The sequence below is a fragment of the Hypanus sabinus genome, chromosome 3 (assembly GCF_030144855.1).
Source record: "Hypanus sabinus isolate sHypSab1 chromosome 3, sHypSab1.hap1, whole genome shotgun sequence".
NCBI lineage: Eukaryota > Metazoa > Chordata > Chondrichthyes > Myliobatiformes > Dasyatidae > Hypanus > Hypanus sabinus.
The window spans coordinates 133,214,363-133,240,406 of NC_082708.1; the positions used below are offsets into that span (position 1 = coordinate 133,214,363).

A 26,044-nucleotide genomic window follows, 5' to 3' on the forward strand; every position below is an offset into this window, starting at 1 on the left:
TAGAGCAAATCCTGAAGAGCACAGTCCAATTTTAGAATGGTCATGGATTCACTCAGATTGCACCCAGTGAGATGTGCTTCAGGTAAAATCAATATTTGCATGTTAAATGCCTGTAAACAGGCACAAATTGATCCAGTTTCTTGACATGTACGTGTATGAAGATGTTGTCAGAGCAGCATCAATCTCGGCTGCAATGTACTCTACAGCCAAGCAGCTACATAGAGTTTACTGCCGAGACTCATTAATCAAGAATGCGCACAGACAGCAGAAAGTTGCCATGGTGCTGAATATCTTCAAGGAAGGAAGGCAAAAACATTGAAAATGTAATTGATTATTTACTTTGTACAATCCAAAATATATCAGACAGCTTGTCCTTAAAAGGAAAGCAGATAACAAGTGGAAGTATAATTCTTGTCAGGGATGTTAGCATTCCAATTGTTTTGTAAATGCCAGTTCCTGCCTATCCCAAAACAGCCAGAGTCAAGGGGAACTTTAAGGCTGCATTAGTGTGAAGTGGTGGTGCTGATTAGAACACTTCTGAGTTGCCAATCTGACTCCTCTCCAGCAGTATTCACCACTTTAAAAGCCCCGTTAATTATTCAACTCCTTAAAAAATTAATTTACAGTTAATAAAACTAAATCGATACTTAATTGCAGAAAACTGCACTTAGGACTTATGGCTGGATATGGGTCAGATGGAATGCTGGGCGGAGTAAGAGAAGAGTAAGAGAATTTAATCCTGACAAGTGCAATTTGATGCTTTTTTGGAAAGTCAAATAGGGTTAAGACATGTGCTGTAATTAGTAGGGCACTAGGGAACGTTGATGGACAGAGAAACTTCGTAGTTCAAGTCCACAGTGTCTAGAAAGTGGCAATACAGATAGTTAGGCTGGCAAAGAAGACATGCTTGCCTTAATAGCTTAGGCTTCAGTACATAGAAATTGTGACATTATGTTGCAAATATTAAAACACTTAAATACACTTGAGTATTGTGCGTAGTTCTGGGTGCCACATCATAGAACGGATGTGATTACATTGGGGAAAATAGCAGAGTAGAGTCACCAGAATGATACCTAGACAAGCGAACTTTAGTTATAGGGGAAGACTGTGTAGATTGGGCTTGTTTTGCCTAGAGTGAGGCAGGTTGAGGGGGCAAGTTAAATTATGACAGGCAATTGACAAGGCAAGACATAGAAGAATGCGGACAGATAGAATTAGCATGGGTGGGTAAAACCATTGGAGTAGACTGAAAGTCCTGTTTCTTCCCATAAAACTCTATTATTGTACAACAATTTAGAGACCAGAAAATCAGAGCAACACTGAAAATAAAATCATTTGAGAATAAAATGGAAAAAGTTCTTTGATCAATTAAGAGCTAATGCAAACTGTTAATGTGTACTGAAATAAACTTACTGTGCACGGAAAATCCTCTCAAAATCGGGCGATCCTGTAACTAATGGTGGCAGCACTTTGTACTTTTTCCTGGCATTTCCTACTCGCACTGCAAAATATGCTGCATGCACAACAGGAAAGTCAATTCCAGAACATCAAAGATTCTTTTTTTTAAAGAAAACAAGTGATTTTTCAACAATGGAACTAAAAAAAACAAAATTATTATTTTTGAGATAATATAAAATTCAAAATAAATTGTACACAATACCGAAAGTACAGAAGATATACAGCTTATCAACTGATAGTACATAATCAAATACAATTTGTTTAAGTTGTCCAATGTTTAAACACCTGTACACATCTATACTGGTACTGCAGGGAAAGCAAGTATATGAATTGATTGCAATGGATACAGAGCAATGTTCAAGTACTTCACTGCAGGTGTATGTAGATGACATTCGGATACTGTAACTCTTCAGTTCAAACATTATCGTTCAGGTTTGTTTTCAAGGTAGTGCTCCAATCATGAATTTTTAAGGACCAACAGCAGAACCAGACCTCTGTTAATGACACCTCACCAAGCCTGCAAGGTTCAGAACTTTTACACCTTGAACTCAAGAGAAGAGATTTTCTTTGAAGCTGACTAGGAGGGCTACAGGACTCATCTCAGGCAGAGAAAGACATTGTCGAGCCGTCAACAAGGACAAGCAACATTTGATAAGCTACCCTGAGTTTATCAGCTTTCAGATCAAATTTGTCACCTGACGACAAATTGGGTATTAAAACTAATCTTTTCTCTTTTATCTTTTTCTGTTCTATTCTCTTGATTGAAACGTTTTAATGCCAGTTCAAGGCAAATATCAGGAAACTTAGATAATGCAACAACCTGTCCATATGCTTTTAAGATCAAAGAGAGCAAGAAGCAAGTTAGCTCCATTTTGTTGTGACACTTGAACGATTAACCATAGAAACTCAATTAGCCTAAATAGCAAAGAGATGAGTTGCATTCAGATAAACTGCTATGTTCCCAGTATCAAAGATCATAACGATGGCACTTCCTGGTCTGTAGTTCAGTGCCAGCCGATGATCACCTCATATGCATTCTTCTCCAAATGAGGTAATACACCTCACAGCAGAGGAACCTGCACTCCCTCCTAAACTATGAACGAAACCCCATACCATTAAATTTGGTAGTGCAGCCGATGGAAGTGAGCAAGAGACAATCTGAACCTGTTCTTGCTATTCCTCACACCCTTTCACCTGCCAGAAAAGGAAGCACAGTTGTATTCATTTCAGTAAATGTCATCAAATAGCAAACAGAAACAAGAATCCTGCCAAAGCATCCCTCCTTCTCCAACGGCTCCTAAGCCACTCAGCTTGCTCAGACACCTCTCCAAACTGTCTCAGCACGGAGTAGCAATGGGGTGTTGTGTTTTCCCGGTCATTTCTAACTCAGCGTTGTGGCAAGCACAGAGTTAACTACTGATCCAGCCCATTAATACTAAGGAAAGATAAGCCATCAATGATGTTCCAATGTAGGCTCAATGTAACGGCGCCAAGATTGCCAGTAAACAGTCCGCTTAGGGCATCTAGTGGTGACAGTGTGATACTGCAGCAATATGTCACTGCACAGACCCTGGTGAAAACAATCTGACACCCCAAGTCCAAGATTAGTATCGCAACACATGTTGTTAAAGTCTGAATTTCTTGCTTTGGGTCTCTTCAACATTTCCACTGCCATGTCCTGCAACTCCAGATTCAAAGGAATTCTAAGTATAGCAATGTGCCAGGCCTCGTTAAAAGGAAAAAGATGATGCTTCACTTGAAAATTAGCAAAATCTTTTGTCTGATCTTAAGAAAACATTACCAATATCTGATCAAGTTCTAGCATTTATAGACAGTGTAATACATAATTTGTTCTGCACTGCTAACTAAATGCCCTTTAGTTATCCACAGCCACTCTGAACTGACAAACACAAATTATTTATACTTGGCTCACATATCAATCATGATACAACTTAATAATGTACCTTCATACTTGGTGGCTAGTTATTTCTCTCCGACTCTCTTTTTACCCACGATATTTAATGACTCCATATTCTCTGTGCATTTTGTTTCTGTTAGGGCCTAACTTGTTAAGAAACATAGCTAATTTCAATGTAGTGTATACGACCTATTTTAAGCAATACTACCAATTGTATTGATTACTGAAATCCATGCCAATATGGATACAGCAAGGTGGTGGACTGGGCAGCAAGCTTAATAATTGATCAGAACAACTACAACCAAGCCATACAGACAAGGAATTCCAAGGTCTGATCTTTAAATGTTGCTGTTTACAGGCAAAACACTGGTAGGGTTCTGCATGCTCAGGAACAAAAGGGGACCATAATACTGGTCCTCAAAACCCACGAGTATCACTCCTTATGATCCATGTGATCACTCCTTACAAGGGATGAGCCACAAGGGATTTGCTATAAGAGACTGCAGAGTTTGAAAGTGTTGTTACAGTTGAATAGTCAGCCACCTAAGTTCATTCATAATTCTTTGGAGATGCTGTTGGGTGAATACCTACTCAGAGCAGCGTAGGCCACTCTGATGGAACTTCCATTGTTGATATTTAAAGAAAGTGATGGATAAAGAGTGATCTTACATTTCTAGAAAAATGAGTGGAGGGGAAATAAAGCAGAATAAGGTTTAATATCACATCCATATATCATGACATTTGTTGCTTTTGCGGAAACAGTACAAAAAAAAAGCGAGGTGATGTTCAAGAGTTCAAGCCCATTCAGAAATTAGGTGGCAGAGGGGAAGAAGCTGTTCCTGAATTGCTGAGTGTGTGCCTTCAAGCTCCAGATGGTAGCAATGAGAACAATGCAGGTGCTGGGTGTGATGGAGGCCCGTAATGATGGACGCTGTCTTTTTGAGGCATCACTCCTTGAAGATGTCCTGGCTGCTGTGGGGGCTACTGCCCATGATGGAGCTGACTGAGTTCACAACTTTCTATAGCTTTTTCAATCCTGTGTGGCAGCCCCCCCCCACACCCCCCAATACCAGAAGGTGGTGCAGCCAGTTAGAATGTTCTCCACGGTACATCTGTAGAAATTTGATTTCTACAAAGGTAAAATAACACAAGGCTGCTCTCCTACAGTGTGAGAAAGCATCGCTGACAACAATTAAAGAACAGGCCTCTGTTTTGAAATTTAAAACAGAAAGTGCAGGACAGCAGCAGTACCGTCAGAATGCCATCAGTTACACACGATCCTCGGTGTATTAAACTGCAAAACACTGAGAAACATATTCAAATGGGCCATCCCCTATGTAAAGAAATCCCCATGTACCTCCATTTTAATTAAATGACTGTCCTCTACTTTTGTAACAACACCTTGTCATTTCACAATCTTTTCCTAGTGGAAACACCTCAACATCTGCACTGTCAGGTCCACTTAAGGATCATGTGCATTGCAATATTCATTCATTCTTCTAAATTCCATTAGTATGGAACCAATTTCTTTAGCTGTTTGTGTAGGATAGACCTCTCAATCCAGAAATTAGGCTAGTGAATCTCTTTTAGTCTACCTTGAATGCCATCATATCCTTTCCTAAATAAAGTGATCAAAACTCTGCACAGTGCTCATGTGCCCTCACCAATGTCCTGTGAAATTTAGAAAGTACTTCCCTATCTCTGAACTCCAGCCCTCTTGCAATAAAGGCTAATATACCATTTAAACTTCTTACTAGGATTTAGCAATTCATGCACAAGTACAAATAAACTCCTCTGTACTTCACTTGTCTGCTGGCTTTCCCCTTTTGGATTATAATCTGCCTATAAATTTCTCTTATCAGTTTATATTTGCTACTATTTTGTCCTCATGAGCTATCTATATCCTGTTGCAGAGTCCTAATTAACCTCATCACAGCATGTCCTTTAACCTTTTGAAATGAATTGACTTTATTACTTACGTCCTTCATATTCATGAGTAAAAATCTTTACGTTACGCCTCCATCTAAATGTGCAATGTGCATTTTAAAGTAATTTATAATAAATAGTATGTACAAAAAACCAGGACAGTCAGTATAACATAGGAATACAAATGTATCAGCATGAATTAATCAGGTGGTAGAAGTTGTCCCAGAGTCTGTTGGTCCTGGCTTTTATGCTGCGTTAGCAGCTGGAACAGTTTGTGGTTGGGGTGATTTGGGTCCCCAGTAATCCTTCAGGCCCTTTTTATACACCTGTCTTTGTAAATGTCCTGAACAGTGGGAAGTTCCCATCTACAGATGCACCCGGCTGTCCGCACCATTCTCTGCAGGGTCCTGCCATTGAGGGAAGTGTAGTTCTCACACCAGCAGTGAGGTAGTCAGTCAGGATGCTCTCAATTGTGCCCCTGTAGAAAGTTCTTAGGATTGTCATTTTCATGTCACTGGTAGCGAACTTGACACATTGTGCTCTGCTCCTTCCTCCATGTTACTAATATAAACTGTAAATGATTGAGGCCAAGAACCAATCGCAGGACCACTGTACTAGTTGTTTCCTTCCATCTGGAAAAAAACTGTATTCAGACCCTCTTTCTTCTATGCAAAGATCAATCCTCATTCCACGCTAACTATCTTGCTTTAATACCAATAACTCTTGTACACCAGCCTTTTATGTGGCACCCCACTGCAGATCAGGTGCCATCTGACAGACAGTAAAAAGTCAGACTGGGAACTATCACCATTACTCTTTGCCTGATGGACGTCTCAATTGTTCCCCTTCTAATATCAAATAAAAAACCTCACAATATCACAATAAGGGAAAGTTTCAAACTTTGGGAAGTTGCTCCTTTGCTTTAAACACCTAACTCAGGGAAAGAATGGATAAAATGAAGGGCACAATTAAATAACATCCCATTAAAATACAGGTAAGGTTAAGCCCCAACATTACTTTCTAAATATTTCAGCACACTGAAATAAAACAAGGAAATACAAACTAAAATTCATGAAAGAAAAAATAAGGCATACATAAAGAAGATTTTCTACAAAGAATAGATAATTTTACAGACAATTGAAGACCTGGGTAAGCAATGTGATGGGAAAATTATTTTTCTTAGAACTTAAAAATTAAACTAAAGTAGACTTAACTTTTCCTTTAACCAAATCCTTCTTGTGATCATCACCAGAACATCAATAGTCCATCACCAAGCAAAGTCATTATCTCTGAGATGAGGTTAGCTTCTGTATGGCTGATCAGAATAGCTCAGGTAACAAGGAAGTTTAACATCTATTTCAACATTATTTGCCGTAGATCTCTTTGGTGTTTTCTCTGACGGCGCATGTGAAACAAAAAAAAATCAGCACATAAATGTGCATAACTTCACCAAAACTAAGGAAGTTAAAGTTGACAATTCAGTGGAGTGCTTTTCCTTTCCAAAGGAGGCACTCCTTGTTGATGACACTCTAGTAAAGGTTAAGAGGTAGGTTGATTACACAAAGTGCTAATTTCTGACACTATAACATGGAATGATAAAGTAACCGGCTCCACAACATTTTCCACCCTATTATTAATCACCTTAAGTGAAACATGCAGGTGCCAAGAAATTAGATTTAAAATAAAATTTATACTCTGTCCCCATTAAAATCCTACAGTTCTTGCCTCCAAACTAAGGAAGTACCTGAAAGCACCAGAGATGAAGCAAAAATGATTTATGAGATGGAGAATTACAGTCGGAGATCAACCAAGATGGGGTTTTTTTAGGATAAAGCAGACTAGGGAGAAAAGTAATATAACGGGAGGGCTAGACAGAAAGAACCTATTTACCTTAGCAAAGAAATCAAAACCTGGAGGAGTAAAGGTAGAAAGCTTAGAAGGAAACTAGGTCTGGAGGCCAATCCCCAAAATAGTGCAAGACAGATATCCTCAAAACACTTGCACATTACCTGGACTAAGATTTGAAGTGCCATAATATACAGTACTCCCAACTGAGGCTTGGGATATGGAAACAGCCCAAGCCTCTCCTTTGCTTGCTCAGTTTAGTCACATTGAGCAGAAATGCCATCATCCATTACATTTGACTCAATTTCCTAGCTTAAGAAAAAAAATTGCATTTCCACTTAAAAAAATCACTGCTCACTTGTAGCAACACAGCAGGGAATCTCAGGGAATCTGGCTGAAGAAAGATATACCCTCATTTGGGTGCCACAACGGTTTATACTGTTGGCTCACAGACCCAAAGGCCTGAGTTTGATCCTGGCCTTGGATGCTCTCTGTGTGGAGTTTGCACGTTCTTCCTATGACCATGTAGTTTCTTCCGGATGCTCAGATTCCCCCCACATCTTGAAGACTTGCTAACATAGGCCACTGTCAATTGCTCATAATGTACTGTGAGCGTGTGACAAGAGAATATGACTGCATTGGGGTAGCTAGTGGTTAATGAGGATACAAGAGGAAAAACACAAATGGGTGCTAGTATGGTAACAAGGGCCCAATGGCTGTTTTTATGCTGTATGGTTCTGTTTTTTTCCCTCCAAAATACCTTCAGCATTCATTAAGAATGCTGCGGTGTTCCGTCTCTTCAAGAATGATTGCATAGTGCACGTGCTACAGCAGTGATAGCCATGCAACAGGCTATCTTGTGCAGTATGCAGTATCTGGAAATGAAGTCACGCCAAAATTATTTTATTCCCATTTCATTTATTGCGTGCCTCAGAGTAGACAAGCAAAATGTATCAGAAACAACTCTGAAAGTTACCGAATTTAAAATAAGCAATAACAGATCGTCATGTGTTTTGATTTTTGGTGCTGAATGGAACTCAACATTAGAAGGTAATGGCTTGGGGAAAAATAGAGTGTAAGAAACTCAATTTTGAAGCTTGGAGGCAACTCCACCATATTCATACTACAAAATCTGGGAAGATGCCATGATAACACACACAAAATGCTGGAGGAACTCGGTAGACCAGGGAGCATCTGTGGAAAAGTGTACAGTAGCCAACTTTCAAACAGGATAGAATAACTGCATAGAAGGCCATTTAGTTCATCAACCTTGCACAGAAAGTCCCACATCCCCCTGAAGGAGCTAACTAGTCTCACTTCCTGCTTTGTACCCATAGCTCTGTATACTTTTTGTCTACATTTTCAACTATAAATTTCAAAGTAATATTTTAATCTGCTTCACCCTATTATACATGCTTAATTGTAACAGCCCACTACATAGAAAACATATCTCCTTTTATCTTTGCCAGTTACTGTAAACTTTTGAGGTTCAATATCAAAAATATTTATCCCTCCTTCCCTTACAACATCAAACCCGTCAACTTGAAACAACTATCAAATACTCAGGCCGGGGTGGTGGGGAATCAATAGCTTGAAGGGAGGAAAAATCAGCAATGAATGAGACCGTGGAGTAAATCTTCATTTGACATCTGTTCTGCCAGTCACTTTAAAATTGTCTCCCTCAGATCTAATTAATTTGAAAGTCAGTCTTAACTGACCTTTTAATGGATGCATGATTATGACCATCTCTTTAACAATCCGAGGCTGGCCACTTGATTGACCAGTGGGACCATACAAGTAAACCGATCCCTGTCCAAATCCTATAGTGCTCTTTCTAGGACTGGAGACCAAACCTCAACTGGGGTTTAAACGTAGGATTCACCCAAAGGACCTCTATAAAACTCTTCTCCTACCCTCAAACTGTAGGGCGATTTGCCTTCCCCATTCGCCTTGCAACCCTCAGAAGATTCGTATATGTTAAGCCTGGGTCTCTCTGTTAAGGGATTTACAATTGCAGCCTTAGAAATGGCCACGGCGCTAATTAGGTCAACGTGGGGAAAGGAAGGAACGAGCGCCTCCCCGTCAGGAATGCAGCAGAAGCACTTTATGGAAGTCAGGTGATGGAACTTTAGCGGGACCTCCCACTCTGCGCTGGTTCGCAATCGACATTCATGTCGTGAGGTAGTTCAAAAGGCACCGTGTATCCTACAGTGAGGACGGTACAGTAAACAAGTCTCTTACCCTGCTGAATGGCAGACAGCAGTGAAACAGCAGCCAGCAAGGAACAGTCTTTGTTCATCGCTCCCGACAAAGTGGAGCGGATAGAGCCGGAACAGGTGGAGAAATGTGCGGCCCCACCCGCCGACGTGACTATCAGCCCAGAGCGAGGTCCTTGCATTTGGCATCGGGAAAGGCTACGTGCTGTCATCATTGTTCTGAAATATCAGAATGAACTTCATGTCATTGGCAGAAAATCGTTTGCCCCTTGAAGTGTGCACAGTAAAGGGGTATTCCTCCCGGCTAGATCATAAATTAAACACCGTTGAAGTAGGTCAATGTCAAACCTGATAGATCAGGTGGTTGATTAGTGTCGTCAAAACGACTTTGCACTCAACGTCAGTAAGACCAATGAATTGTGGACTTAAGAAAGGGGAAGTCGAAGGAACGACGCGAGTCCTCATGGAGGGGTCAGCAGTGGAAAGGGTAGCAGTTTCCAGTTCCTGGGTGTCAACATCTCTGAAGATCTTTTCCTGGGCCCAGTATATCCATGTGGTTACAAAGAAGGCTGGACAGCAGCTGTATTTCATTAGGGGTTTGAGGAGGCGGTATGTCACCAAAGACATACTTTTGCAGTCACAAACTTCTACAGATGTGAATTGGAGAGCATTCTAGTTTCGTTGCTGTCTGTGCTGGAGGGACCACTGCACAGCACCGGGAAAAGATGCAGAAAGGTGCAAACTCAGTCAGCTCCATCATGGACACTAGGATCCCCAGTATCGAGGACATCTTCAAAAAGGCGGCATTCTTCGTTAAAGAACCCCATCACCCAGAGCATGCCCTCTTCTCATTGCTACCATCAAGGAGGAGGTACGGGAGCCTGAAAACACACACTCAACAGCTTCTCCCCCCTCCATCATTATCACTCCATGAACACTTCCTCACTCTTATTTTTTGCACTACTTACCTCATTTTTATATATAATGGTAATTTATAGTTTTATGTATTGCAATGTACTGCTGCTGCATATCAACAAATTTCACGACATATGCTAATGGTATTAAATCCGATTCTGAACCTGCCGTTCCCTGTGTGAGCGAAGGTTCTCCTCCCTCTTGAGCTGTTCCTTCTCCCGAGGATCTGTCGCCTATTCACTGCAGAACTCATCCATTGTACGTGTGTCGCCCCTCCCCCCTCTCAATATATGAAGTTCACTGTGATATGTGGTTTGACTCCACAAGGAATCTGGTTTGCTCGTTTTAAAAAAATTATCTTTTTGAAATAAGTTTCCGTTTAATTTATATTTTCTGAAAGGTTCGAATATTGGAGTCCAAGCAGCAAATGTTTCCTTTACCCTTCTTCCATTTACGTTTCAGCCTCCTCTGACAAACCCATCACCTGCTCAGTAAAGATCACCCCAATTCTTCAGGACTGTGGTATACTCGTTGCAATATGCCAAATGAAGATTTACTCCCTAATCTTCTTAAATTCATTGCTTATCTCTTCATCCTCCAGCCGATCTCAGATGGATAGTTAAGTCCAGTCGACCTCCATGCTGATGCTTATTATTTGGAGAGAGAGATTATATTAGCTGTCAGTAAGTAAAATCAGCTGATAAGTGAAACCCCTTTCTGAGAGAGGGAAAAAAAATCATTCGACAGCAACATCTAGTGGCTTTTCTGGGCAACTGCACCTCAAAAGCACACAAGCTCAGTAAAATCAAGTTTACTTTATAATCCATCATTTAATGAAAAGATTTTGACTGGTAGGCATCAGCTCGAAGGTCACTGTGCAGGGTTCAAAGCAGGAAGAGTAGATCATGAAAAAAGAACAATTCTTTCTTCTGAACCAAACACCTTTTATTTAAATATCCAGGCTTTTTAGCCAAACTCTTCCACAACACACATACTATTATGTAATTGGTTTTTGTAAGCCCTTACTCTATGTTGTAATTGATGAAGGTTCACATTTGTTACCCGAATCATATCTTGGGTCACAGGATAATTAAGAAAAAATAAATTCAAAAATACCTATTGTAACTTCTTAAAAATTATTTCTGTTTATTTTTGTTTTGGCCACAGCTGGAGGATTACTCTACATCTTCATTGGACATCATGATTTTTATCTGTCATGAATATAACTTCAATTTGTCATTAATATAACTTATTCTCTTTAGCCGGAGCCTATGTCCTCTAGTTCTAGTTCTACTTCCACAGCTTCATTTACAATTATATATATTTTTTCTCTGTATATAATCTGTGTCATATATCAAAGCATTGCAAAGCTCGGATCAACTATGAAAAGAATGTCTAGCTTCTTGGGGTGTATGGGGTGACTAGGGAGGGGTAGCACCTCTGATGGGGGTGCCTGCCCTGCCCTTTTTCAGGGCAGCTCGTCCACCTTTGGTCCCCACCTGTGGCTCCTAGTAGCTGTAACACGTCTTGGCAGGTGGGCTAAACCAGGTGAGGGGAGCTGACACGAGGAAATCTACAGATGCTGGAAATTCAAACAACAACACACACAAAATGCTGGTGGAACACAGCAGGCCAGGCAGCATCGATAGGGAGAAGTGCTGTCGACGTTTCAGGCCAAGACCCTTCGTGAGGGGAGCTGACAGGTCTTCAGCTGCCTGTCCCAGCAGGTTAAGCAGAGGAGACCAATTAATGGTCCAACGGTCAAGAAGGCAGGCCAGCAGGCGTTGGTGGAGCACTAAGAGCACAAGACACGTAGATGTCCTGGTCATCCACTGCAAGATGTGGTGATCTCTTTAAACTCACCCGGCAGAAGGCAAAGCCAAACCACTGCTGTAACCTGCCACGAACATGATTTCCCAATATCTCAGAGCGGCGTGGAGGGAAATCGTCCGCCAACTGGAATTTCCAGATGCGACCTGACGACAACGGCAACTAACTTAGCTAAAGTGGTTGAATATTAATCAAAGATTATGGGGTCATTTAGGATGGTGTTGAAAGCCTCAAGGAGTACACAGTAACACTGCAAGCAGTGGAAAGAGCACGCCACACAGGTACCCGTAAAACATTGAGCACGTATACATGAAATGCTGTCACAGGAAAGCAGCGTTCATCATCTGGGGCCCCACTATCCAGGACATGCTCTCTTCTTGCTGCTGCCATCAGCAAGAAGGCACAAAAGCCTCAAGACTCACACCACCAGGTACAGGAAAAGTTACTAACCTTCAACCATCAGGCTCTTGAACCAAAGGGGATAACTTCACTCAATTTCACTGCCCCCCCCCCCATTGAAATGTTCCCACAACTGATGGACTCCCTTTTAAGGAGTCTTCATCTCATGTTCTTGATATTTATTGCTTATTTATTGATTAGTATTGTTTCTTCTTTTTGCACTTGAGAGTGTGCTGGCTTCTGTGCTCCGTTTGAACGTCCTAGTTTGGTGGTCTTTCACTGATCCTGCTTTAGTTACTATGCTATAGATTTGTTGAGTATGCCTACAAAAATGAACCTCAGGGTTGTATATGATAACTTGCATGCACTTTCATAACAAAATTTACTTTTGAACTTTGAACTGCGACCAGAGCATCCGTAAAGGAGTCTGCAAATCCTAAATTGGCCTCATTAGCTGCCTCAAAATACACAAAACTGATGTGGAAGCAAGTGATCCTTGATTGTGAGAATCTGCCCAAATAGAAAAAATGTGGATCAAATAGAAAAGCATTAAATCTTAAAGATCAAGACTTAGTTATCCATGGTGCCATTTATTCATGGAACAATTATCAAACTGCTCAGTCCATGTTGACAAATCCAAGGAAATTATCATCTGCTGCTTCTAACCTCTCAATTTAATAACACTAAGTAGCAGCTATGTCCTTAACTCTAACCTGATGTATATTTCATGTCATCTTTCTGTGTATCATCAGGCAAGCAATGAAAATTTAATGAATAAGTAAGGTAATATATATCTCAGTAATAAACAAGGGCATTGATACAGTTTTCATAGAAAATGAACAGTTGTAAAGTTGAGTCTATAAAACTGATAAAGAATGATGTAATAAAAACAGATTTTTAGTTACAGTTACTTTAAATCAATGGCCAAGATAACACATGACATCAACAGTCAGTCTAAACAGCATATCCTCAGACACTCTGGGAAAACTCAGTAAATGAAGATGAAATGACAATGAAGTAAAATATAGTTCATATCGGTCTGTTTTGAAAAATGATCATTTCCTCTCCTGTGGGAGAATTTGTACCATTGATTTGTTACTGTGAACTTGGTTGATGGTGGTGCACTTCTGCAGGTCTAAATTTGATCATTACAGCTGACTGCTTGTCAATTGTGGCAGAAGAGACCCCTGCTTACATTTACACTACACTCTACTGTATGTGGGTCAGAAGAATGCTTGTAATGCTTTTAACAGAGATAAAAAAGGGTACATTAGTGTTAGATTCGTGGGTTATGTCCAAAGGAAGAAAAATGGCTGGATTCACTTAGCACTTTCGTGCAAGGGTGTTTATTAGGCGTGTCAACAAACAAACTTACAAAAATTAGCGAAAGTAGTGAAAAGAAAACTGCCAATATTTACAAAAAATATATGTACCAAACAACACAATAATGGCTCCATACTTTGTCCATTGTGAACACCTGTCAGCCCTGATCTCTCTCTCTCCCACTGAGAGTGGTGAGCCCCGCTTGTTAGGCATCAGAACATACCATCTTTAATTACCCACAAAGTTAAGACTACCCATGACTCAGAATATGATGTACTCCACAACATAGTTATAAACATATTACAAAATAAACAGAAGTATCTAGCTTAAATACAGTGTACAAACAACATCCCCTTACTCAAGAAATTGAATATACCGCCGTGTATTGTGGGGTATTATTGTATTATTCAGCTCCTAACACCTGCTCAGCCATGCAGTAAGATCTTGGCTATCTTTTACCTCCTTTCCACTTTACCATATTCCCTTTATTGTACAACATCCTCTGAATCTTTAATACCCAAAAATCTATCAACATTTGTTTTAAATGAGCATGGCAAACAGAGCCTCCAGCACAGTATGGGAGGGGCTGGGCTGAAGGAAGTGAAGGACTTTAGTCCATTGACATGGGAGACTGATTGGAACAGCGTTATAAGAACATAAGAAATAGGAGTAGGTGTAGCTTTCTGTGCTTGTTGCGTTATTAGATTTCCTTTTTATCCAAAAGCCTTTTAATCTCTGCATTGAATATACTCAATAACCAAGCCCCCATAACTCCTGAGCGAGAGAATTCCAAAGATTCACCTTTCTCAGTGAAGAAATTCCTTCTGAGCTCAACCCTGAATGATCAGCCTCTTACACCGAGAGAGTCCCCTCTGGTTCTGGAGTCCCCTGCCAGAGGAGACATTCCCTGTGCATTTGCCCTGTTGAGGCCTGCAAAGGTTTTGCGAGTATCAAAGCAGTGAGGTGGTGAAAGTGTAAATGAGAGTTTTGGGTCCAGAAGTAAAGGGATAGGGTTGAAACATGTAATGGTATAGGTAAAGAACTTAGTTTTGACTGAACGGCTGTACTTGTGTTTTAAATTACCTTGGCAAGATTTGCTACTTTCTGATGAAGTGACTGCTTTCTGAACCCTTGTGTATTTCTCTTTCGACAGATGTTGCCTAACCTGCTGACTGACTCCAGGTTTTTTGTTTTATTTCAGATTTCACATACAGTATGTGCAGTGTTTTTTCTTCATTTGCTACTTCATAAAAACATATGAACTAGGAGCAGGAGTAGGCGATTTGGCCCATTAAGTCTACTCAGCCAGTCAATGAGATCTTGGTGGATCTGACCATGGACTCAGTACCACCTACCTGCCTTTTCCCAGAGCCCTTAATTCCCCTAATACGCAAGTCTCTGGTCTTAAACGTCTTTAATGAAATAGCCACTGCTGCTTCCCTGGGCAGAGAAATTCCATAGATCCATCACTCTCTGGGAAAAGCAGTTCCTCTTCTTTCCCCATCCTGAAGCTACTCCACCAAAAATTGAGGTTTTGTCCCCTAGTTCTAGTTCCACCTACCAGTGCAAACAACTTTCTTGCCTCTCTCTTATCCATCCCTTTCATAATTTTTTATGTTTCTATAAGATCCCCTTTCATTCCTCTGAATTCCAGTGATAAGTCCCAGGCGTCTCAATCTCTCCTCATAAGCAAACTCCCTCATCTTCAGAATCAACTTAATGAACCTCTGCACCTTCTCCAAAGTCAGTATAATTTTCCTCAAGTAAGATTGGAACGACACACAATACTCCCAAGACACATGTCTTTACCTGTTACCTTCCTGCTCTTAAGTTCAATTTCTCTAGCAATGAAGAACAACATTGCCTTCTTAATAGCCAATTGGACCTGCAAACCAACCTTTTGTGATTCATGCACCAGCAATCCTAAGTACCTCCACTTAACAGCTTGCTGCAATCTTTCATTATTTAAATAATAATCTGATCTTCTATTTCTCCTTCCAAAGTGGATGATCTCATTTTTACCAACTTTGTACAGCATCTGTCCAACTCTTGCCCACTCACAACCTATCGATGTATAGATATGATAGATAGATAGATAGATAAATATACATAGATAGGCTATATATATACACATATATGCACACACACAAATGGATGGAGAGAGACAGAATATATCAATATATGTCCAAATCTCTAAACCCATGATTGTGTAGGTAGGCACAGCTCAAACACCATCTATGAATTTGCCATTACCATTACTGTTTGCGGAATCTCAGATGGTAATGAGAAGGTGTACAGGAGCAAGATAGATCTGCTAGGGAGTGGTGTTGCAAAAACAATTTTGCACTCAACATGAACGAGACCAGGAAACTGATTGTGAACTTAAGGAAAACTTAAGTCAGGAAAGCGTACACCAATACTCATCAAGAGGTTAGCAGTGGAAAGGGTGAGCAGCTCCAATTTTCTGTTTGTCAACATCTGGGAAATTCTATCCTCCATCTTGACGCAAAAATGGAGAAGACACACCAGTGGCTATACTTCATTAGGAGTTTGAGAGATTTGGTATTTGGCCAAAGACTATAGCAAATTTCTAGTGATGTATCGTGGAGAGCATTCTGACTGGTTATATCACAGTATGGAGGCTTCAATGCACAAAATTGAAAGGCTGCAGAGGATTGTAGACTCAGTCAGTTCCATCACAGACACAAGTCTCTTCAACTTCAACGACATCTTCAAAAGTGATGCCTCAAGAAGGCAGTGTCTATCATGAAGGACCCTCACAACTTGGGGCGGATTCTCTTCTCATTACTATCATCATAGTTAAATAATTAATAAGTTAAATAGTTAAATAAGTGGAGCATAAACCCTAATAAACCTCAATACATGGGTTCAAAATCCATTCAAAAATCTGATGACCGAAAGGAAGAAGCTATTCCTGGATGCTTCAGAGGCGAGTGTCCATGATGGAGCCGACTGAGTTCACAACTGTCTGCAGCTGCTTTTAGTCCCATACAGTGCAAGGTTGTTGCTGTGACACACTCAACTAGCTGGTATACTGCATCTCGCTCCTGTGCTCCTCATCACCGTCTGAAATTCCGCCAACAATAGTTGTGTCATCAGCAAATTGATAGATGGCATTTGAGCTGTGACTAGCCACGCAGTCATGAGTGTAGAGAGATTCAAGCAGTGGGCTTGAATCTCTTTGAGGTGCACCATTGTTGATTGTCAGTGAGGTGGAAATACTATTTCCAATTTGCATAGACCAGTGTCGGTGCTGAGGTGGTGCTTGCAGCTGCTATTGCACCAACAAGAAATTAACTGAAATTTGACATACAAATCGCAGCTGCTTTCTCTGTATAGTTTTGAATACAGCTTGTTTTTCCAGTTGAGCTAGTGAAACAGCGTCTCCAATTACCATAGCACTCATGCAGCAATAAAGTTATAAACTCTGTGAGGTCTAAGGTCCGATCCACTCTACACTTCTGCTTATTCGTTGGTTGTCAATGTCTCGCCGTGGCTGTCCTCACACAGATCAGTTAAACTGACCTAAGATCATTAAGGTGGTGATGTCACTCACGCGAGAGATTGATAGTATACATACATTGTGCAGGATCCAGGTGCAGATCCATGGTCTCGCGAGACTAACGGATGCCACACAGACACATTGTGCTTTTACAAGCTAGCATGGGCCTGGCTCATGCATTATTTTGGGCAGCGTGAAAAATGGATCGATTTTTAGTGAGAAAACGACCTCATCCAGAGAAATCAGTGGAGTCTCAGCCTGAGCCTGTCTAATTGAAAGTGACATGCAGAAAGAAGCACATGGGGATGAGGACGACAGCAGTTCATCGAAGGAGTGTGAGGGCGAAGTAGAGGAACAAGAAATGGAATGGGATTCAGAAGAGAATGTGGATGAAGCTGCTCTTAGTGCTAGTGGGCATACTGTTAGCGATGTTAGCCAGCAGCCTGAGGAAGGACCCCGTCAGCCAGCATTGAAAAAGTATCCTTCGCAACAGTTTGGCAATCAGCAAAGGAGTTTTATTCGTGGCTGGTTTGACCTGCACTCCTGGCTGGAATATTCGATCATGAAAGACACTACGTTCTGCTTCACATGCAGGCATTTCCTGTGTGGAGGATGTGGGTTCCATCCTGAGTCTACCCTCACTGTCACCGGATACCGCAACTGGCGGATAGCTACAACAGCTTTCAAAACCCACCATGTAAGTGGAGCTCATAAGTTTGCTATGCAGGCATGGGCTGCATTCAGATTGAGAAAACAAGACGGTTCAAGTTTGGGAAATACGCTTGATAAAGGACATAGAAAGATTATCCAAGAAAATCATATGAGAGTAGTGATTGAGAGTAGTGCCAAGGCATTGCCCAGTGAGAACACCGGGAGGATGATGAATCTAGCAAAAGGGGAAACTTTGCTGAGTTGCTAAGTGTAATTGGGCAGTTTGATAAGACTGTAGCTAAAAAAGTAGAGGACAATCCTGGAAATGCAAAAAACACCCATCATGATATCTAAATTGAAATTATGGTATTATGGCAGATATGGTCAGATGTCAAGTAAGTGCAGAAATCAAGGAGACTGGACATTTTGCCATCATGGTGGATAAAAGTAAAGACTTGAGTAAAAAGGAGCAAATATCAGTGGTAGTGCAGTATTTGAATAATGAAACAGTGCTTGAAGAATTCTTGCACTTCACTCCCGCAGAAGGGTTGGACGCAAAGTCGCTTCTTAAAAGCATTGAACAGACACTCGCCCAGTGTGTTATTGATAAGAATGCGTGTATAGGTCAGTGTTATGACGGGGTGGCAGTGATGTCTGGGTGCAACAATGGGGTACGAGAGAGGTTTAGGAAAGAGGTCCCACAGCCATTATATATACACTGTCATGCTCACAGACTTAACCTTGTTTCAGTGGATGTTGTGAGCAATGTACACCAAGCGGGTGAGTTTTTTGAAACTGTGCAGCTGCTTTACAACTTCTTTTCAAACTTTGCCCATGATCTTTTCATGAAGAAACAGACAGAAATGGAATCAACTGCACAGCCTGTGGAGTTGAAGAAGTCGTCAGATACACGCTGGGCATGGCAGTATACAGCTTTGTGGGCTATAAGGAAATCACTCGCTGCCATTCCAGCTACACTACAGGATATTATGGGTCAACCAAATGCACGGAGGAAAACGGAGGCCAGAGCTGTAAATGGACTGATTGACCAGCAGTTTGCTTTACTTCTCACTCTGTTTGTGGATTTATTCCGAGTCACCAAGTTCATGTCAGACCAGCTACAATCTCCCAGTTTGGAGCTTTCAACTGCTGTGGACTTGGCTTAGTCTGTTATCGATGTTCTCTCAGCAAAACGGGGTGAGGAATCATGGAGTGAAATTCAGGCAAGAGCTAGAGACCTGTGCATCAAGGCCGGTATACAGAGCAGACCGCGTGAAAGGTGACAGGCCCAGCCACCCCACCGCCTACATGATTTTGTTGTTGAGGCCCAAACCGAACGCACACCTGTCACATCCTCTGATGACCTTCGCAAGCACTGTTTCTATCCAGTTATAGACAGACTTCTGACTGAAATGAAAAGACAGTTCTCAATTGAGACTGGGGGTATTCTGACTGGAGTCTTAGCATTGAGTCCCGAATACAAGCTCTTCCTAGACAAGAATTGTCTTTGGCCAATGGCCCACTACTATGGAGTGAGCCTGACTGCAAAGCTACAACAGGTTCGGCATCTGCTGGAAACAAAAAAAAAGCAAGGACTGACAGTGAATGACACAGTGGAATTTCTAGCTCTAATGAGACCCTACCGCGATGCATTTATAGATTTATACAAACTAATCTGCGTATCACTGACTCTGCCTGTGACATCTGCCTCATGTGAACGGAGTTTCTCTTGCCTCAGACGCCTCAAAAACGACCTAAGGAATAGCAGTGGCGATGCTCAGAACAGCAATTTGGCAATGTTGGTCATAAACAGCCGGATGTCCTAGGCACTTGACATCCAGAATATCATTGATGCTTTCGCCATCAGTCACAACAACAGAGGGATTGTGCTTCTCTGAAAACATCGATGGTGGGTGCAGTTGATTTTTTAATAATTTGGGCCTAGACTAATGCTGATTATAATTATTATTTTGTGGTGGATACCCCATTGTCCTTATGTTTCCTGCAAATCCTAAAATATTACATTTACTGCTATTAAGCCTACTGGTTTTGCTCAGACTTCCAAGCGGTGATTCTGTTGATTTTTGTTTTAAATTCGGTAGCCGAATTAATTGAGGTATTACATGGTCAGAGTACGATTTGTCCAACTCCTGGTAAAACCTTGTATCTGTTGTTTGCCTTGTTTGACTTTAATAATGGTGTATCTTTTGGCATTGTCTGTCTCTGTAATGCAAATAGCAGTGGACTTTGTGGGTTAATGTTGTGTTTTTCAGTTGAAAATCACGCATTTGACGTTGATTGTGGGATTGGAGCGTGATTCATGTTGTGCGCTGTGGGTCAGATGCTCTGTTGGTTTGTTTGTTTATGCTCTGTGTAGCCCTGGCTGTCTCCGATGCTGTTGACACTGTCACAGTTCACTTCTATATTAGACCTATCAATTGCTGTTGCTTGTGAATCAACAGGGGCATTTATATTAGGGTCACAGTGCTTGAAACTGACTTTTGAACGCCACACATCTGGCCTTGTGAATACATATTACCATACAGTACGTCCCTCAGCACAGTCACTGAATAATTCAGCCCCACTGTAGTACCAGCAAGAAAAAAATCTCTGGCGCCGCTAGTGGCATAGACATTGAGGAAGTCAAGGATCCAGTTACCAAGAGAGATACAAAGGCCCAGGATTTGGAGTTTTTTGATCAGAATTGTAGGAATGATTGTGTTAAACACTGAGCTGTAGGCAATAAACAACATCCTGACCTAAGTATTAGTAGTGTTCAGCTGATCCAAGGCTGCATGAAGAGCTAATGAGCTTGCATCCATGTAAACCGATAGTGGTGATAGGCTAATGGCAGTGGGTCTAGGACCTTGCTGAGACAGGAATTAATTCTAGCCATAACCAACCACTCAAAGCACTTTATCACCACAGATGTGAGTGCTATTGTTGTCCTTTTGAAACAGATGGGAACTTCTGACTGTAGCAAGGAGCAATTGAAAATGTCTTTGAACGCATCCACCAGTTGGTTGGCACAGGTTTTCAGTGCCCTACCAGGTATCCAGGGCCTGTCACCTTGCAAGGTTTCACCCTCTAGAAAGACAATCTAACAGTGGCCTCCGAGACAGAGATCGCAGGGTCAATGGGTGCTGCAAGGGATCTTCATAGCTGTAGTTTTACTCTCTCTTTCAAAGCGTGCATAAAATGTGTTTAGCTCATCTCAGAGTGAAACATCACAGCCATTCATGATGTTAGGTTTTGTTTTGTAGGATGTAAAGGCTTGCAAACTCTGCCGGGGTTGATGCAACCTCATGCGGAGTTGTTCCTTTGCTTTCGAGATAGCTCTCTGTAGGAAATACACTCAACATTTTTGAAACAGCTTCTTCCACTCCTCCATCAGATTCCTGAATGGTCCATGATCCCATGTACACTACCTTGCTATTTGTCTTTTGCACTGTTTATTTTTTATTGCAACTTATAGTAATTCTTTATGTCTTGCACTGTATTGCTGCCAGAAAACAGCAAATTTCTAGACCTATCGTAGACCTAAAGCAACACACACAAAATGCTGGAGGAACTCAGCAGGCCAAGCAACTTCTATGGAAAAGAGTAATAGTCAATGTTTCAGGCCGAGACCCTTCGGCAGGACTGGAAAGGAAGGGGAAAATTCAGTGATAATAAGCCTGATTCTGATTCTATATCTTTCCACAGACTCACCGTATCCTCGGCAGAACTTGTTTTTCTACTCAATTTAGAGTCATTAGCAAGCTACACTTGATCCCCTCTTCAAACTGGTAACATATATTGTGAGCCAGCACCAACTCCTGTAGCATTTCACTCATCACTAATTACCAACCAGAGAAGCACCCATTTAAACCAACTTTTTGCCTTCTATTGGTTAACTGCTCCTCTATCTATGCTACTTTATCCCCAACTTTATGCATCCTTATCTTATGGATGTCCTTCATGCAGCACTTTATCAAAAGATTTCTAGAAATCCAAGTATGCAACACCACTTGATCCCGTTTATCCACTGCCCTCATTATATCCTCAGAGAACTCCAATAAGTTTGCCTTCCTGAATAAGTTTGCCATGCTGCATCTGCCTGAAAGAACCACTTCTATCCAGATACTTGCTATTTCTTCCTTAGTGACAGCTTCAAGCATTTTCCCTGACTACAGATATTAAGGCTACATCCACACCAGACTGGATAATTTTGAAAACGCCAGTTTTGTGTTAAAACGATAGGCGTCCACACTATGCGTTTTTAAAAATATCTCTGTCTACAGTGAAACGGATATTTCGGCGAATCTCCTCCTACTAGGTATGCGCAGGACACATCTACTGAAAACAAGTGACATGTTTGGTGTCAAATCTCACCATGAAAGACAGTGCGCATTTGTTCAGTTACAGACTAGAAAAACTTAACGACGGACAGCTGTTGGCTGTCATGCAGGAGGACTTAAAACTGAAAGAAACAAATACTAAAGCGTATGGAGGCAACTGACAGGGAGTTCACGGACTGTATGACCCAGCTGACGATGAACATTGAAAAACTGACTAACTCTGTTGCATTAATAATGAACCTTGTTAAACGTGTAAAACATGTCTGCATCGGTATTATCTTGTATTTCTATACAATGTTACATTAGGCTGTTACACATCTATTGTCAGAGAAATACTTGCATAAGTAGGTAAACCATCTTCATACAAGCAAGGACAGAAAACAGGGGAAAGTGAGTATACTTGTTTATTCAGTAAGTTATGGGTCGAAGTATTTGGTGAGTACATTTCTAACTCTTCTGGCTTCAGTCTCATTGCCATCTGTTCTGAAATTGTTAGGTTGCGTTCAAGAAAACAATGAAATGGCGCGCTGCCATCTGACAGCGTTTTCAGATTTCTCCGGTTACCCCGTCCACACTGATCTGCCTGAGCAGCATTTTCAAAAATACCCACCCTGGAAAGCATTTCTGAAAAGCTCCGGTTTCAGGGGACAAAAACGTCATTTTAGTGTGGATGGAGGGTAAAAACGAAGAGAAAAAGCTTCAGTTACAGATTTATCCAGTGTAGTGTGGACATAGCCTAAGCCGGGGGTCGGCAACCCGCGGCTCTGGAGCCACATGTGGCTCTTTTACGTCTGTGCTGCGGCTCCCTGTTGCTTTGGGAAATAATTGGTTGTGGCGACCCTTTTCCTGGCACATCCGAACCGACTCACAATAAGATAGCCTACGGGGGTTTGCGAGCACAGAGCTTTGGAGCCTCTGCGCCATGGGGGGGGGGGGGGCAGGTTGAGGGAGGCTTAAAAGTGAGGCTGAAGATTTCGAATAAAGTTTTTTTCCTTCGACTGCAGTTACCGACTCCGTGTCGTAATTTTAGCGCTGCGTGTAGCACACCGCTACATGGTCAGTATTTAATTAATATGTATTTTATGTTAGTTTGTTAGTTTTTGAAATGTAAATCTAAATTTGAAGATTATGGTGATCTTGTACAATCTAAATAAGACGTTGTGGCGACCCATTTCCTGACACATCCGAACCGGCTCACAATTAGCCAGCGTTCAGGCTAAGGGAGATAGCCTACGGGGGTTTGTGAGTACGTGTCTTTTGCAGCATCCGCGCCCATGGGGGGCGGGTTGAGGGAGGCTTAAAAGCAAGGCTGTTTAGTTCGAATAAAGCTATCTTTGACTGCAGTTTACTGACTGCGTGTAGCAACCGCTACAACGTGTTTTTATCGCTGGCTGTCCAGAGGGGAGGTGCTGAAACGCTTTGTCGCGCGTCTGGAAGAAGTGAAAACTTTCCTGGGCAGCAAAGGGCTCAACTTTCCTGAACAGCCAGAGTGGCTGGAAAAGCTACACTTCATGGTAGACATGACAGCGCACCTGAACACGCTGAACACAGCTCTTCAACGGGGTAAGGACGTACAGCCCTGCACATGTTGGAGGATGTTTTGCATTCGAGCGCAAGTTGACGTTGCTTGCCAGAGATTTACAGAAAGGCACATTGTCTCACTTCCCCAATTTGAGAGAGTTCAAACAATGTCACGACATGATAAATTCGGAGTATTTACATTCTGCAATCATCGCAATGCAAACATCGTTTGGGAAACGCTTCTGTGAGTTCAGAGAGGTAAAAAACACATTATCCTTCCCGGTCACTCCCCTAAGCATCGATCCATCCCTACTGAATACGACTGCATTGTCAGGTGTGAGTCAACCTGAAGAAGTATGATAAATATTTTAATTGCGTATTATTTTACGTATATTCATATGTTTTCATTGTTCAGTGAAATAGTCCTTTTATTTTTCAGGTTGACAGCTGGCTGACGTTATTTTTGGTTTGCTGCTGGCGGCAAATTTAAGTTTGGCGTTTTTCATAAATACAAGAAGGACTCAAATAGACGTTGAGTATTTTACTTAAAAGTAACCTTCAACCCAACGTCTTTTTTTCGGAGTTCAAAATGTTTTTGTTGCATGCAGAAATGTAATTTCGTTTTCTCTGCAGGAGTTCATCAATTTCATAAATGCAACACATTATAGTTTATTTATACATAGCATAAAGGCAAAACAAAACGTTGTATGCAGTGTTATTTCATTTTAAATGTCAAACGGGTTTTGCGGCTCCCAGTGTTTTCTTTTCTGTGGGAAACGGGTCCAAGTGGCTCTTTCAGTGGTAAAGGTTGCTGACCCCTGGCCTAAGCTAACTAGCCTATTGTCTACATTGTCTGCCTTTTGTCTACATTGTTTTAAGTTGTGGCGTGACATTCACTGTCTTGCAATCTGCTGGGTGTTCAGAGAATTTTGGTGAATTATTTTGTTCTCCTTTACACTTGTGTACTGGAAATGGCATTAAACAATCTTGTGTTGCTTGAATTGAATTACCAATGCCTCTGTTATAACTTTTCAGTACCTTGGTATGTATTCCATCAGGACAATGGGACTTGCCTACTTTAAAGTTCTATAGAAGTGAAAGTTGTTACATTATGTCAATACTCTGCTATATAAACTTTGGTTTGTTATAGTCAGCTAAACAACATGATAGTTAAGTGATATAGCAATTATGCTGCAACTATAAATGAAATAACACAATAGATAAATGGTTTAAAATTTAACACAATTTTCAGCAGAAGTGTAACTAATGTCATATAACAATTGTGTATAGCTATATTTAAGAGTAAATGATATGATGCATTCAACAAGACTGTCTATCATTATCAATGCATTACTTTAATTTGCAAGCACATGATTTTTAAGATGTCTATGTCTTTTCCTTTGTTTGATGGTTATTACAGCAAGATAAGCAAGATACTGGCTGGTAAAATACATAGTAACTGTCAACATCCTGCTGCTTCTTTCTTTCCAGAAATGCAGCATTTGACTATTTCTCTTGTTCCTCAGTGACTAAACCCAGACGAAGTGTTCTGGCTACAGCTTTAAATATGCATAATGATTCAGACTCTGGATGGTTTCTCAATCATCTTTCCCCTTTGCCTCTCCATCCCACCACAGAAAATGTCTTAATCTTAAATTCTTACACTTTTTAAAATTGGAACTTTAAGTTGCAATTGCACTGTTCTCTTGCTTCAAAACAACAAATCTCACAACATATAAAAAAGCTGGATAAACTCAGCAGGTCAGGTATTCTTCTTTCTTCTATTCTTATAATCTATTCTTCTTTCAACGGATGCTACCCGACCTGCTGAGTTCATCCAGCATTTTTGTACGCCTTGATTTAACCACAGCATCTGCAGTGTACTTTGTGTTTAAATTTCACAACATACTGTATGTAAGTGACAATAAACCTGATTCTGATTCTGGTTTTGGAATAGGGTCGGTTTCTGGGATCCGCTGAAGTTGATGGAGTGGGGACGAATCTGGCAGCATTGCTGAGTCATTGATTTATAAATTACTAAGACTTTTGAGGGAGTTGAAATGGGATTGGAGGAGCTACAGGGTGGTAGCAAGCTATTGTTTTCAGTAGGAATTAATTATGGGTGAAAATTGAAAATCTGTTCAAATTCCCTCTGAAACTGGTTCCTTAACTCCCTAAC

General features: G+C 41.1%; 1 protein-coding gene across 3 annotated transcripts in view; it reads right to left on the reverse strand.

Annotated features, from left to right (window-relative positions):
- Positions 1–26,044, reverse strand: part of mgst2 (microsomal glutathione S-transferase 2) — a 68,462-nt gene that overhangs the window by 20,020 nt on the left and 22,398 nt on the right. For 2 of the 3 annotated variants that reach the window (XM_059965176.1, XM_059965175.1), the window contains one exon: positions 1,414–1,513. In XM_059965176.1, coding sequence (XP_059821159.1) covers positions 1,414–1,513 — 100 coding nt within the window. Of the gene's footprint in view, positions 1–1,413; positions 1,514–9,388; positions 9,719–26,044 lie in introns of those variants that run through there. The other variant, XM_059965174.1, reaches the window with a different exon arrangement.